The sequence below is a fragment of the Lissotriton vulgaris genome, chromosome 4_1 (genome assembly GCF_964263255.1).
Source record: "Lissotriton vulgaris chromosome 4_1, aLisVul1.2, whole genome shotgun sequence".
Lineage (NCBI taxonomy): Eukaryota > Metazoa > Chordata > Amphibia > Caudata > Salamandridae > Lissotriton > Lissotriton vulgaris.
Window position 1 is genome coordinate 1,990,186,850 of NC_141691.1, and position 16,317 is coordinate 1,990,203,166.

The 16,317-nt window shown below is 41.7% G+C and overlaps 1 protein-coding gene across 1 annotated transcript in view; it reads right to left on the bottom strand.

Moving 5' to 3' along the window:
- The window catches only part of LOC147724808 (1-phosphatidylinositol 4,5-bisphosphate phosphodiesterase gamma-1-like), a 731,250-nt gene that overhangs the window by 484,054 nt on the left and 230,879 nt on the right, over positions 1–16,317 (bottom strand). Inside the window, exon 3 of the mRNA XM_086966316.1 lies at positions 1,984–2,133. Within this exon, the coding sequence (XP_086822442.1) occupies positions 1,984–2,133 (150 nt within the window). The remainder of the gene's footprint in view (positions 1–1,983; positions 2,134–16,317) is intronic.

Here is a 16,317-nt window from a genome sequence, read left to right on the forward strand (position 1 = left end):
GCACGAGGGAACACTCCATGTTATTCTTTGTATTGTGTTCCATGGCTCCGTTCGGTTCTAGCACTCCGGTCAACGTTAGTCAGTTGCCCGGAGTCCTGGAGTCGAGCGGCAGTGTTGCTTTACTTGCAATAAAGAAGACTTTGTTCTACTACGCTTGCCTGCGAATCATCTTTCATTACATTAGGTTAACAGCCATCCCCTAACCTCTTAATACAGCACGGAAGGTAAACCTGAGTAGACAGGACAGCTGTCAGTCTTTATCAGCTGTCCAATTATGACCTACATCTAAGTGAGATCCGCAATTAGAAAGAAAACATTCTGCCCTTAACAGTAAAGGCTATGACCTTTGGAAACAATCTAGAACCCTTGTAAGCCTCCAGCACGGATCACTTTTCTTCTTGAGTTTATGCTTTTCGAATGTCCACAATCACCATGTACTGCAGGCCGCCAAGCCCCCTACCAGTGATTAATCACAACGTGTGATGATGATGATAGAGAACAAAAGTGAGAAACGCCTATGCACTGATGTCCAGGATGGGCGTCAATGGTATCACTTAGTAAGAAGACATCGACCAACATGCTAAATTGAAGAGAGCCTTTAGAACAACCCAATGGAAGGCTTAGCACTGTCAATCCCGGGCTAAATTAACAGTGAAATATATCTGTTGTAGGTGCAAAGCTGTGACGTGTCCTTGTGTTGGGGACAACTTAATATGGTTGTAATAAGACATAAGATTTTAGCTCTAGGCATGGTGAAATCGCTGACCTTGCAGAGCGCTGTCCATTACCCACAACAAATCCCTTGCTTTTCCTTCTTTGATCCTCACAAATACAGGTTAACTATTACCCCACATTTAACATACAGCAAATGTGCATGATACTCCAATATGCTATTGGATTAGCTTATTTTTAGGTCAAGCCTAGAGTCAGCGTGCATGCGCTGCTCTGCCATGCATGCTGTACTGCAGTATGTACTTGTAGGCACGCCCACTCTCCGCCCATATTTGTCAGTGGCTTGTGTCACTGTCCTTCATAAATGCTGGCTTCTGATTGGTAATAGGCTTGTTAGTTCCTCCTTAGTACCGCCTTGTCTTCATTTGTAACCTTCCATGAGGACTGGTCCTTTTAATTCGTTGTTACACTTATGCTTTAATTAGAGCCTGGGAGCACTATTTTCTTAATTGGCTTTCTTCTGCCTGTTGTTGCAGGCAGGACACTCCCACTCTCTCTCTCTCTCTCTCTCTCTCTCTCTCTCTCTCTCTCTCTCTCTCTCTCTCTCTCTCTCTCTCTCTCTCTCTCTCTCTCTCTCTCTCTCTCTCTCTCTCTCTCTCTCACTCTCTCACAACGCTTTTTTTAAATTTAAGCAGCATGCTGCCTCTGAACTTGTTTTGTTATAGTGGATCGCCAGCTGTCTATTGATGTCACCACAGCCGTACGACTTTAAACATATAATTGCTCATATTTCATACAGCTGTGTACTGTTTCGCTTAGGTAGTTTATGATGCTCACTAGTAGCTTGCGGTACTGCACCTAGACATGCAGTGCTGGTGCCTTGCTCATTAGGGACCTCTAGAAGCAGCTTACCGTACTGCACCTAGCCATGCAGTGCAGGAGCCTAGCTCACTAGGGACCTCTGGGAGCAGTTTGCAGTACTGCACCTAGACATGCAGTACTGGTGCCTTGCTTACTAGGAACCTCTAGGAGAAGCTTGTGGTACTGCATGAAGACAAATAATGTTGGTTCACTTCCTGGCTCACTACGCAAGCATTTGCAATGCACTAGGTTTCGCATTACTGAAAGTAAGACCAATTGGCATTGCATTATTATTACAGTACCTCAAACTATCAGTAATGCGAGAACTATTGCATTGCAAATGTTTGTTTTAAAGAGTCAACCTTTCTTGCTGAAGAAGTAACAAAGAGGACACTTATGAGGATAAAAGTCCTTCCATCCATACATACCAGCCTTCTCTATGACACTGACCTGCAACGCTGAGCGTCTTGAGGCGAAAGTCCACTCCATAGAGAACAATGAAGCACATAGAGCCGTCAAGCTTCCGGGCATCTTCTGGATAGCGCTCAAAATCACGCGAGTTCTTCCCTGCACGGACCTCCTTGATCTCACGAATGTCAACTGTGGAGGGTAAATAACAAGGGTAAAAGCTCCAGCAATGTGCTCATGTAATTATAGGTACCAAAGTTTGATAAGGGCTCCATGTGTGCCTAGTGGGAATAGTACCACAATATCATCCTATAAAAATATTGAGACCTAAATATCGACTACCAAACTTCTGCGAAGAAAAGTATATATAGGTATGAATTGGTTTATTATACACTTAACATTCATGTACCTTGATGATATATAACTTCAAAGTATGTAAATATGGAACTAAGAATAATAAATCTATACTAATTTATAATGATCTTCAAGATACTTTGGTTGTCAGTATTTTTGCAACAATATTTTTGAAGGAAAATCCCAAAGTTAGCACAAAAAAGCCTGAATCATAAAAGCTTTTTTTAAAAAAAAATCTCACACATTAAGTCAATGATTGCCATTTAGATTTATGTTGGGTTACATGAACATTTGACACGGCTCCAACCTTCGTTGACCAGCATTGGATACGGTTTTAAGAACTACTTTACACTACACGAAATGTATAGCAACTAATATTTATATGAAAAAGCTTTTGATTACAGTGAGCACCTTGACAAATACATCACTTAGCATGGGGACTCTCCAATTCGAGTAACCAGGCGCTTAATAAACTTCTAGCATAACATAACATTTGTGTTGAAAATGGCACCGTCCAAAACGTAATCATTTGGAATTGGAGTTGACATCTCTAGTGTGATTACAGGTGAAACATTGTGTAGGCATGTGTTCCTCATAACTAAAACACTGATGCTCTAATCTTCTGTGGTTGGAGTGGGCCCAGATGGAGAATATGTGGGCTAAGCTGGTGAGCTGGCAGGGAGTTCAAGTATGAAATACAATGATGTATTCATACTGGGGAAAAAAGATGGTTGGATAATTGAATGTTTTTTGTACATGGATTTAATATTTCTAACATAAAAGCAATATGTAAAATGAGTCAGAAGTTTCCATTTCCAAAATCCCAGTAAAATCAAACTCAATGTTCTTGTCTTTGACAGAAAGGTTGAACTTTAGGTATAGCAATCTTTGAGCATTGTGTACTGTAAACTCTGTGTATTATTTATGTATTTATTTTGATAATTTTTTTATAGGGCGAACATGACCCTTGCGGATATTAGAGCGACTTACCAGTATACAGAGAGCAGAGCAATAATAACAATAATATCATACTCGAGAAAAATACAGGACAAAGTAGTACCCGGAAAGGAAGGGTAAGCTTTACAATGTTCAGAGAGCAGAGGAGATAAACCAGTAAAAAAATAAGTGTCATAGTCAAGAAAACTGCAGGATCATGCAGTGTCGTTATTGTAAATGTACACATTGACACACCTATTCCCCCACTGAAAATAATGTGTCACTGCAACCAGTCTTTGTTCTGAGCCTGTGAATGTTTTATTTAGACCTTTCACTCCTACAGAGCCTTTCGTGCCTGCCACAGTCAATCATAAAAACCCTTTAAAATATACAAGTAAATGATGACTTAGTGCCAGATGTAGGTAAATACCATTTACCGATTCTAAAATACCGAATTTTACCGATTCGGTATTTTAGAATCGGTAAATGGTATGTAGGTATTCATTCGGGAATTTTTGGAGGCCCATAGGAATGAATGGGGAATACCGAATCGGTAAATACTGAATCGGTAAGAGGGGGAAGACCTACAAGGGTGGCAGGGTGTCACATTGACACCCTGTTGCACCCCTGAATAGTGCATGGGTGTGCATGTATGTCCACCACATGGCACTGTTAAAAAAGCACAAAATTGATTTTTTTAACGGTTTTCGTTATTTACCACCAACTTGTAGTTGGTGATAAATAACGAATCCTTACAAGTAAAAAGCACTCACTTGAGTGCTTCCTACATTAAGGATTCGGTAATTTACCAAATCTGTATTTAAGAATTCAGCAATTTACCGATTCCTTAAATTACCGATTCAGTAAATTACAAAATCCTTAAATTAGGCCCCTACATCTCAAATGCCTAATACCGGTCGGTATGGCCGAAATTCGGTAATGTCTGCCGTTACCGACCGGTATTAGGCTTCCTACATCTGGCCCTTAATGAGGAGAAACAGTTCCAACAAGAAGGTGCATCAGTGCAAATTCATTAAATTTATGTTGCATCGGAAACGAAAATGAAAAGGATGACAGTGCAAGATGCAATGTATCTTTGAGCTTGTCCACTGTTCCAAAATGTATAGAGCACAAAAAGTAACGCTGGGCTTAACTGTACGTTCTCCTAATCACGTGGGGGTGAGAGAAATGTTCCTAACAGCCTATTGTGAATATTTATGGAGTCCTACTGATAGGAATTGCTAATTTATAAACAATTTCCTACCAATAACCAGTAAAATAGTCTTTATTTTTTTTAAGGGATTATCACACACACACACACACGCGTCATGCTTCATCATTAAGTTGTACGTCCGGAAGAGCTATTGTTGCCGAACTGGCTGAACCTGATCTATGAAGGGGGCACTTTGAAGGTAATTCCAAGGATTTGGAAGGGATCTGGTTTTTGAAGATTGAAAAAGCCTTCATCTGTACCCGAAATGCTTTTATTTGTAGGGCACCCTTGGCAGTTTAAAAACAGGGCAGGAGGTTTGAGGAGACTCTATTGGCTCACCCAGCTTTCATCAGGACCATAAAGATCCTCTTAGGTACTATCATGATTGCTCTTCTTTTTAGGTTGTATTAGTGTTGTGGGTGTATGCCACTTGCTCACTCCAATCATACAATTGCACTGATCACCCATAGGTCTGGATATTACCGGTTACCCAAGTTCTGTGGAAATAGGTACCATGTTATGAGACAGTACTAAATGTGTAGCATTCCTAGAGTTCAGCCACCTGTGTTCATACTGTGACGCATTCACTTGGGGTTAACCCCATCCTCCAAATACGATTACTATTTATAGTGTTTTTAACACTCATTTATTTGAGTGGATGAGACTAGTGTTGTTTCCACAACTGTCTTGCCAATGTTTTATGGATTATTTAAAGATCAGGATGGGTATTGATGGAGAGAGATGGTGCTCTAAAAATCGTTGCGGTGCATCATAACCATCAATAGTCCGCACCGTATATACTTGTGTGTTGTGTTAACTTTGATTATTAGAAATGTGTTGTAATAATAAAAATGTGTAAGTGAATGAATAGAAAAGGATTCCATGCCATGAAAAAGAAATTAAATGGCATTTATATTTGAAAACTGTAACCTTTAGTATATTTCAAGCCATGTGTAATGTAATGCATTTTAATTTAAATGGGCACCATGATGAAGATTGCAAGTGGAAATGATAAGTTGCGTTTAAGTGTAATAATTATAGATGTTTACAAAGCAAAGCCTCATTAACATGTGTGTAAAGGTTGATGTGTAAAGGCCTAAATGAAACGTTCACGTCTGTATATGAAAGGCCTATTCGTTTCTTCTTATGTTGGCCGAATTGTGTAGGCCTGAAAATGTAATTTCCCTGGTAAGCTCTCGCATTTAGAGATGGTCAGCGAATTTCATGTGCATGCAAGGTTGTTCTGTTCTTACATTTTGAGTTGCAGGTGGAAGAAGAAGCTGCCTTTGTTAGTTAAACTAACGCTCTTTGGTTTACGAGTTAGGCATGGAGGAGAAGAGTTACTTTGTTAATGGAATGGCGATAATTGGGAGCCGGTGTTCTTTCTCACTGAGGAGGCTTGGGAATCAAGGTCATCTGACTGAACACTGGAAGGAGTGTGGAGGACGGTGGAAAACTACCTAGGAGAGGTGTCCGTTGAGATGAGGTGATATGTGGGCGTGTTTTACATCTTTGCATTCTGTATTACGGAAAGTGCCCTGAGGGAAGAGAGACAGAGAGTGTCAGAGGTAGAAGGAGACAGGATGAGTTAGGGGAAGGAGTTAGAAGATCAATATGAAGAGAGCATCTTAGAACGAGCTCTGTAGCTTTGGCTACCTGATCCATACCAGTGACTATACTTCTTAGGAAGTCTTCACGAGCTGACACCTTTAACTGACTTTGCCTGGGAATTGCTAAGTAGGGATGTCACCTTAAATATAGAGTAGGGATAGCTTAATGCGTTTTACTTTTTAGCCACAAATGAAGTCTGACTTGAATATTGGAGTAGTTCTTGGTTGCGTCTTATTTTTTGAAATTTTTATTCTCTTTATGATTCATTGGATTTGGCTCATTCATAGATATGGTTTTGTATTAGTTCCCATGTATTTTTACAACTTCGTCTTGGGGTGCTTGCATATTCAGTTGTTTTTGGATTTGTAATAAACCCATAAACTGGAGTTCGGAGTTTGTGATCTTTTGAGCCATAGTTACTGCTGACAGTTGGATTGACTAGAATGAGTTGTTTCTCCCCTTTACACATCTCAGCAGGTAATAAAGATACATCGACCAAGGGTTCCTTGTTAAATTTTGGTAAGGAACCCAGCCTTACCAGTGTACCTTAGAGATACCACTCCCCTTGGTATGACCTACTTTTGAAATGGGATGGTATAGGCCCAAAGGATATTAAGGGCAGGTTTGCCTATATCACAGACTGTAAAGAAAGGGGAAACATGATGTTTGTTCCGGTCATCTTACTTGTGCAAAGTTTACATCAACAGACAGAATAGGACACACAGTCTACTATTTACTCCAAAGTGTGCGCCCCGCAGCCCACCTAATTGGCTCCCCTAAAGTCCTGCATGTTGCTATGCGAGGGAAGAGCCTTCATTTTTTCAATTAGAAGAGTATGGATGCCGGCTCTGGTGCATACATGCACGTTACATGTAAAGGGCATGTCTTGCCTGCACGATGACATTATGCATAGGGCATGCGTACCCCCATATGATACTGTTGATGTAGTGGGTCGCTATCTTAGTTGTCGCCCATCTGCATCGCAGATTGTTAAGATGTTCTCCAATTTGTAATTTTACTTTCATACATGTCATTCATACGTATCTTATATCACACGGGCACGTGATCAAATATATCACATTCACAGAATTGCAACGAGTGTGCCCAAACTAGATCCACTCTTTTCCAAGCCTAGATCCAATCTTTTTGTGGGCTTTGTGAGGTGCATACACTGCAGGTCCTGCAGGGGTGATGCCCTGACACCTCCAGGAGACCCCAAAGAGTTAGTTGCTGTCACTTCACAGTCATTGTTTTAGTTCTGGAATGACTAGGGCGTCACTTAGGTTACACCCCTTTTGTTTGCAGAAAAAGGTTTATCAAAGGATAAGTTGCTGGTGATTACGATTCTCCAGTTCCCAGTGATGATATTTTTCGCCTTTTTTAATTTTTATTTCTTTATGTTCCCTTAAGGGTAACAACGTTGTTTGAGTTTGTCGCTCAGGATATCACACTGTGTTCAAGTCATGTAAATGGTTGCGGTTATGGCGAGGCCTCAGGAAATGCCCTTATAGTAGGTTTTCACTGAGTGGTCGTAGATGAAAGCTATCAAAAGATAGAAGGCTGTTCAAATCTGTTATTTTATGTTGTCTGTCCATGCATTAGGGGCCGGTCTCGTGAAAAATTCCCACGTCCAAAAATGTTAAAAGTATTGATGCTTATTGAATGAGTGAACTTTAGATATTGATTTTGTGTGCTGTGCCAGACAATGACCCATTCTGCAGTTTCAGCATCACAACACCAGCTGACCAGAATGTCATCAATGTACCTTTTCCATTTCTCAATGTTCTGTCTGAATAGGTTGTTGTCTGTCATCAACCTGGATGATACAAATCGTATACGTATGGACAGACAAAGGTCAGGGCAAAGGTACTGCCCATGTGTGTCCCATATACCTGCTGGTACATGGTGACTTTGAAATCAAAGAAGTTCTTTGTTAGTGGCAAATGCATGTGGTCAAATATGAAGTTTCTTGCGGTTGTGTTACTGGGGAGAGAGGAGTCGATTAGGCCCTCCATAACCCTCAGCTTTTCTTCCTGGGGAGGGCTTGTATACACGTTTTCCATATGTAAGCCTATAAAGTTTTTTTCAGGGTCAAACTGTATACCGCTCAAAAATCTCAAAAGGTCCTTCGTATCCCCTTACATCAGAGGGACTCTGTTCTACCTGGGGTCTCAGTAAGTGGTGTGTGACAGGGGTTCCAGGACTGAATTTATGCCAGAAGCAGTCGGTCTTCCTGGTACCTGCTGTTGGTTTTTAAGTACTTTAGGTAGTGTGTAGAAAGCTGGAATGACCCAATTCTGGGCTATCAAAAATTCTGCTTTGTTTCTTTAAAACTTACGATGGCTCCCTGCTTCTTCAATTACATTTGAGAACATTTATGTAAGTATACCTGTGGGATTCTCCACCAGTTTAACATAATTCCTCTCATCACTCAACAGGCGTAGGCATGATTTCCTATAGTCTTGAACATCCTGCAAGATGATGGTGATGCCAATACCTGCTGGGTTTATAATGATCTGTTCATTTTCTTCAAGACTCTTTAGTGGGATTCGTTCTGTCCTTTTTGTGTTCTCAAATACCCTTTTTTTGGAGTATACCCTATGAGTTAACGTATTCTGGATACACAGCTGTAAGCTATCTTCAAAAACAAGATCCCTTCTAAGTTCTGATGACTATCATCAAAGTGCTCCCTCCATAAGTGGAGTTGAGCCCGTCCGGCAACAACAGCTCTCCTAGACGTAGGACTCCATGTTGAAGCATGCCACACATCTGTGTGGGTGAGAGTCCTTTTACAAAATTACTCTTTTCCTGACTATTGTTAGGAAATAGGTGGCACAGGAGCAATTCCTACACTCCTCCATAAAAATTCACATTAACCATACGTTGACCATTAGGATCATATTATACGAGTACTTGCGGGAGGTTAAGACAGTATAACGTATTTGCAGAGTGCCACGCTGTCCACCCAAGGAGGTCTCTTAGCGCTATTGACAGATAGCAGATGTTTATTGTTATCCAACGAAACGGTACTCAATGAAACCTAGTCTTAGCTAGTCTGAGCAATGATCTTCTTTCCTGCCCTCTAGGGATGATGCTACCATAAAAAAGTCTAGTGCCTTCTCATACAACAGGTACCATTTCTTGCATCATTGTCCATTGTTTAGGGTGTGTGCAGTACGGCATCTCTGTCCAAAGTCATACGCTGGTTCAACAGGTGAGGACACGACCACGGTAACAATGAGTCCTGTGTTTTTCATTCCAGGGATTACCAGGTCCGGAAACACCAGGCTTCTTGTAGTTGCCTGGTATCTCCCCCGCATCTTCCAGCGGGTATCATGCAGGTCAATTCGTAATGATACCAAAGATGAACGGATTTAGGTGTGGAGAGTCTGTCTGGAGTTGGGAGATTACGCTCCTCCCAGATACCCCTGCACCTGAATCCTAAATCCATCCAACTCGTATTGATGTCCTAAATCTTGTTATTTTGTCCTTAGTCAAATTGGCACTATCAGGCAAAGCCAAGAAGGTAGAATTTTATTCAAACCTTAAAATCATAAATTCTATATATAAACCTGCAATTGTGGTCTGTGCTAGTGTCATGAACGGAATAATGTATGAATACTGTTCAAATCTTTCAAATAAAAATGTTTTAAAAAAACCAAAAATCATAAATTCTTCTTCTGTGTATATCTGATCTGAAGAAGTGAGTTTAAAGTAAAAAATAAATCGAAGCATAGTATGTTAGTACTAAAATATCTGTAGTTAAAATGTTTTTTGTTTTTGTGACAGCCTAAAATGTTATTAATTCTGAGAATGTATTTTTTGCTTCAAAGACATAATTGTACTACCAGCTTGAAGTAAGCATTGACAAATCCAATTGATTACCCCTGTGATAAGCAGGTGCAGACCTCTTCTCTTTGTCAATGCCTTTTTGCTGCGCAATAATGCAAAGCCAAAAAAAATACAAAAAAATGTGTTGGTGAATCAGCATGCAAGTACGCAAATGGATAGGTAGCCAACTTGAAATGGTTTTTATTTTATATAATGACAAATACCATTTCAAGATAGTTAGTGGAATTTTTTTCTTTTAAACAATCCAAAGTGGCCACCTTTGTGGGTCATGCTTGATGATGAATTATTTTTCTGTTATTACTTTACAGCGGTGAACATATTATAGGTTCTGTAATTTATGTTTGAAAATGCATGTTGGCCGTCTTGAATTTTTTTTAAACTTTATTTTTAATTTACAATTCCAAGATGGGCATGCCCATGGGCATGAACTGCAGAGGAATGAGGGCTTATGTGTCAAAAATAATAATCAACATTTGTAAAGCGCGAACCATCACCCGTTAGGGTCTCTAGGCGCTGGGGGCCGTCGGGAAGATTAAGCAAGCTATTGCCCAGAGTCACATGGTGCTGGGCTAATCAGCCGCCGGCCCAGGGATCGAACCATGATTCCCAGATTCCGGAGTAAGGCACCCTGGCCGTGGCGCCACACCTCTCCCCTGGCAACATTACTTAGCCATAATACACCAGTAAGCATGGGCTTAACAGGGTGCTTAGTGATGATGGGATAAACTCACAGGTGTATATGCAGATTTATTTGTGACAAGACAAAAGTGCAGGTGCCCAAAGTGTTTCTTAGCAGCCTGCCGCTGCTACTGCCAAATGCAGGGGGTTGCAAATACCAAGGTTGCCTTGTCTTGTTTCCACCTCATGTCTCTTTCACAACCACCCCAAACCTCCTGTTTCTTTACCTCACTCTTGCAAGTTAATTTTGAATCCTGCTTTTTCCCTTTTGACACTTTTCCTATCCTTCTTTTCCTCATTCTTTCTCTCTTAACTGCCTTTCTCTCATTTTCTTTGAGTCAAACTCTGATGCGAAAAATAAGTTTTGGTCCTTAAAAATGATTGCCAGTGCCCGACACCCACATACATGAGACACTGGCTATAGGACACTGGTAGGGTAGCAAGAAAAACACAAACATTTGCAAAGCCAATAGGTCTTGTAATTGTAACCTACTGGCTTTGTCAATGCTGTTTAGCCATGCTGCACGGAATCCATGATACTGTGCAGCATAGCTAAAGTAACTGCAACTTTGTCTGGTAAGGCCTGCTTCCTCCCCCCTCTTTTCGTGAACTTTCTTCTTTGGGAGCCAGACTCTGAGCTGGGCACCTCTCGTAGTCCCGGGTGACCTCTGAGAAATGCAGCGACAATGTGCCTGTGAGTGTCCGGGCAGACATTTAGTTGTCGGGTCTTTAAGGATAACCTGGTTGCAAATGGGGCACCCACACTAACAGGAGCGGAAAAACAGCAATATTTGATGATCTGAGGTTCTGAAGAAGAAAAAAAAAACAACTCAGATTCAGTGCTCCTTAAGTCTTGTTTGGACGTGCTAAAGTTCAGAAGCAGAGCTTATATTTGAACAATTAAACCAAAAAGTAATTTCCTAAAACTCCCACGTTTGGCCAAATGGCATGAAGGCAAATCCTTCTAAGTTGTGCTTTTATTAAATAAACTTTTAAACACTTCAGCGTTCTTGGGATAGTTATTGGCACCCATTGTTTCTAAAGTAATCACTTCATATTTCTCAAATATCTCGTAGGGGATCAACCATAATTGTTGTTGTAGGCAGTATTAAAACTATCCAAAGCCCTCTAGCACAGTGTTTTTGAAAGAGACGTGGATGAATTTATTTGGTTATTGTTAACTAAGTGGCTCTGTATTTAATGAAAGACGTATGGGTATTTCGAAGAAAAAAAATAATACTAACAATAACAGCAACAAAAATACAAAAATAACTTGAACAATAATACAAAGTAAAATAAACATGGAAATATTTGTAATAGTCATAATAATAATCAAATTGACCTCAACACTTGATATTACATATAATACAAATAATACATTTTAACCGAAACACTGCCTTCGGAAAGAAGCAGTTTGTTTATATAATTTATCCTACTTTAGCTCATAAAGTGGTTCATTCAAAGCCAACTTAACCAACTGTAAGAACAACAAGGAAGGGGCAGAGAGGAAAGGGTTGCAGACCCGAAGATCAAAAGATAGCAACACAAGAGGAGCCTTCGAGTGATGAGGCGCTAACTGTCTGCCCTGCAAATGGGCCGGGGAGGAAGCCAAGATAACGATCGCGGAGGAATGCAGCTGGCACAATGCGCGCCGCTGCTCGCTCTTGAGACCCCTAGGCCATGGGAGTGAAAGTTTTGAAGGAAGGCGGGACATGCACCCGTCTTTGCCCATTTGCGTGCTTTCAGTTATTGAAAGCCACATCCAAAGGCCAATGGGATGTGTGGGAAGAGGCAGACCCACACGGAGAAGTCTCTTGGAAGTCTGAAGTGATTCCAAGAGGCCCTCTACTAGAGCAGCGCATGCGCTGGGCTAGGCGAGACCTAATCATAAGTGAGTGCGCAAACAGTCTAAGCTGGAAGATGTCTCTAGTGCAAGCTCAGAAAGTCTAAACACTAGTCGAGCTGTGGCTGCAGTTAGTTCTTGGCCCAATCCAGGGACCGAAGACGATCTAAACAAAAGTAGAAGTCCGCGCCCACCGTGGTGCCCTTTGAACTTTCTCTGCTGAGGGACTTTTTTTATAGGTTTTATATTGTTTAATCTTGTTGCACATCCCTATTAAAATCACCAATCAGAACATATCCCGGGAAACAGATGGAATTCAATGCTAATCCTATGTGGTCGCTTCCTATTTTGATCTGATGGTAACACTCGAGTGTAGAGGAAAACAGCGCAATGTACATCTTATCAGGTGGGCTGGCAGGAAGTGACGCTGGTGGACATCTGCCTTGTGACGTCAGAGGATGCTTGGAATTGACAACTAGAGCTTGACTAGAGCTCCTGAGAGCACCAGTGTTAGTGTTTCGGCAGCGCCGGACATCAGATATGGCCCTCAGCCACCAAGGATACCCCAGCTCTTGGGTGGATGCCAACCAACAACCTGCTGAAATGGCAAAGAAGACGATGAGGGAACTCCGGAAAACCTCAACAAGATGTCAGCGGGTTAATGTGGTGATTGACTGACTTAACCAGGGAGCAAAAGACGGCATGTGTGGCCAGGAAGACATGGGAGACTATCTACTAGGGATGGGGCACTCATCTTCTTCTACAATTAGGATATAACTTAGATCAGGGGTCCAGGTGAGGTATGCCAATATTTTTCTGACATTATAATAACATTATATCCACAATCACACCCGGCACCCCTGCCTATGAGGCTGACAGGCTCTCGATCTCCGGCAGCACTCGGCACTCCCACAGTCAGGGCTCCCCCTCAGATTGTCGACAAAGAAAAGCAAATACGAAACAACAAGGCTCCAGGCCTAATTCGTCTATGCGCCCATAAAACAGAATATCCCTGTATTCACCCGCACCTCCCCAACCTCGCTCCAATTTAGGAAAGAACAAAAGACACCACTCTTTAAAGAACACAACACCATAGTGCTGGAACATAAACTTCAACTCCCAGAACCCAGCTACCTCTCTGTCACTTGCTGAGCACATTGTTGCCTTTGACCTTGGGCCTTTTGCCTGGGTTCACGCAGTACAAATGCCACATACAGAGTGTTCAATTTGAGTCGGTGGTTTCAGGTGCTCGGCACCAGCACTTAATTGTCAACACGGCATGGCAATGGCGCAAATGATAGTTCATTTAAGGCCCGAGTTATAGAGATGACAATAACCAGTGAATTTCAGTGGCCTTTTTAAAAATTTTATAACATTATGTTATCACTGAAATGTTCACCTAACTATAACATTACATTAACCTTTGATTTTTTTCAGTGAATTTCTATGATTTTTTTTAACGTATAGTCAGATATAATTACAATTCCTATTTATAACTTCACTTTAATCTTTTTTTTGTGTGACTTTCTTAGGTACTTTTAACGTAAAGTAATATTTTATAACCAAATGTAAAACCAGCATCATGCCTTTGGTGTGGGATTGACAGCAGGGCCTGGCCAGCGGCCAGTATCCTGCATTCAGCCCCTCAAGAGGAACCAATGGTCTCAAAGGTCCTGGCCACACTCAGGCAGACTTACTGACTTTGTCAAAGACTCAAAATACCAAAATATAAATAGTGGGCCTATTGGCTTTATCATGGTATGAACAGACCTATTATCTTTCTCCAAAAATCACTACCATTTTTTATCAAATGTATATTTCAGTAATTCACACAATGAAATGTTTAATAATAGTGATTATTATAAAAATGTTTAATAAAGTTTTCATTAAAAAAATCAACATGTCTGTGAGTCGTTCTTTTAACATTGCTTTTATGATTGCATTTTGTGGGCTGAAAAATGTTAAAAGAAAGACTCAGAATTTAAAAAAAAAATAAAAAAAAATGCATCCTAATCTTTCTTTTAACACTTTTCATCACACAACAAACAGTCAAAGTAACAACCATAAGAGGACCTAGCACTCCAGCTGAAGAGCACACAGTTCAAACTTGGAATGTTTGAAACAAATGTGGTATGTTCTCCTGGGGTCATGGATGTATCATGGATTAAATGACCCAGGACAATTACTGTTTTTTTATGTTGATGGGGGCTGCTGCACTCCCTGCACCCCCCACAACATTTAAAAAAAAATCTTTTTATTGACATTTTTTGCATAAACATTCTGAACAAGAACATTAGTGTAGTAACCTCATATATCTATATAACATTAGGCTACGGCAGCTCATGATAGAGAGTAAGGTGATTCAGTAGTAACCTGAGGCTGTGGCGGCTTAGATTATTACTTAGCGAGTATCATTACGGTAGTAAAATGATTTCAGTGAGATGTTGCGGTATCCTGTGCGCCTATCAGCAGAGCATGATGTCCCACTCGTACAAACAGTGGGAGTAGGTTCCAACAAAATGGGGACAAAGAAAAGTAATCAGGGGTAGGGAGGTTGCCTGAGACCTGCTGTCTGGTACAGTGTCCAGTGAGGACTCTGTCTGTGATAGCAGCTTATCAATCCCTTGATGGCAATGCCTAGCCTATGTCAGTAGGGCTTTGTCCCTCCCTGGCTTCTACATGTGCACCAGTTGAGCCTGAGTGCTAGATGACATGGCGTCCCGTCTCTACTTGTGTTTCCTCTGCGACTGCCACTAGACCCTGTAAGTCTGCGACTATGACATCCCAGTTAATAGCGAAGGGAAACTTGCACAGCCCCAGCAGATCCTCTCTACATAAAGCCACCCCATCTGCCCTAGCCCAGTTAAGCAGTGATCATTGCCAAGCTACTGTGTGGGGAGCTATTGGGGACTTCCATCTTTTGGTGATCAAGCGTTTTGCGGTTACCAGACCCAAGTCTAAGAATCGGAAGGAAACTCTGTTCTTTTCGCTTCTACTAAAGAGGTGCAAAATTTATGTCTCCCAACGAAAGGGAATATCGTGTCCCGTGCTGGTGGCCAATGTGGCTGCAATGCTAGACTAGTATTTACCCAAGAGCAGGGCAAAGCCATAACATATGTAGTATGTCGGTGTTCGGTAAGCGGAATCAGGGGCAGGCTGCGTCTGTTAGGTGAAAATACTTATTATTCTGGCCGGGGCGAGGTATGCCGGGTGTAGTTTTAAGTATTGCATCTGTTTGAATCGTTGATTACGGGGTACGTATGTCGGCCCCTCCAAAGTAGTCACCCACTCCTTGTCCGTGAAAGCATGCACCAGATCGTCCTCCCAGTGCAGTCTCAGGGGGTCAGATCAATTGCCGTGTGCTGTCGTAATGATGACGTGAACCAACGAGTCAGATGTCCCTCATCCACCATCACGTGCAGGTATTGAATTGTGTGGTGCATGGCCGGTTCCGAAGCCAGATTGCCCCACTTAGAAGACAAAGTTGCAACCCCCACAACATTAAAGAAAATGTTTCGTGGGGGCCCCTATGGTTGAATAAAATGCCCTAGGGCATTATGAGGCGCCCTTCCTCGGGAGCAGTGAAAAATGAATGAGTGGCTCCTACCCTTTCAATTATTATTAATTTTATTAAATTTATCATGGGTGTCACCTTTGGGTGCCCTTTTTTTGAGAGGGGGCAGCTGGTGGACCCCCTGTGGCCCTGCCGGCTACCCTGCCAGCAACCATCATGGGTGCTGCTTGATGCCAGTAATTCCTTAATTTTATAAATATTAGGGCGATTACGGCTGCCCCTCTCTGAGACTTTAGGGCCCGGGCCTATTTTTTAGGGGAGGGGCGCAAATCCCCCATCTCGGAGCCTTCATAGACCTAGGGGGCCCCACCTTGT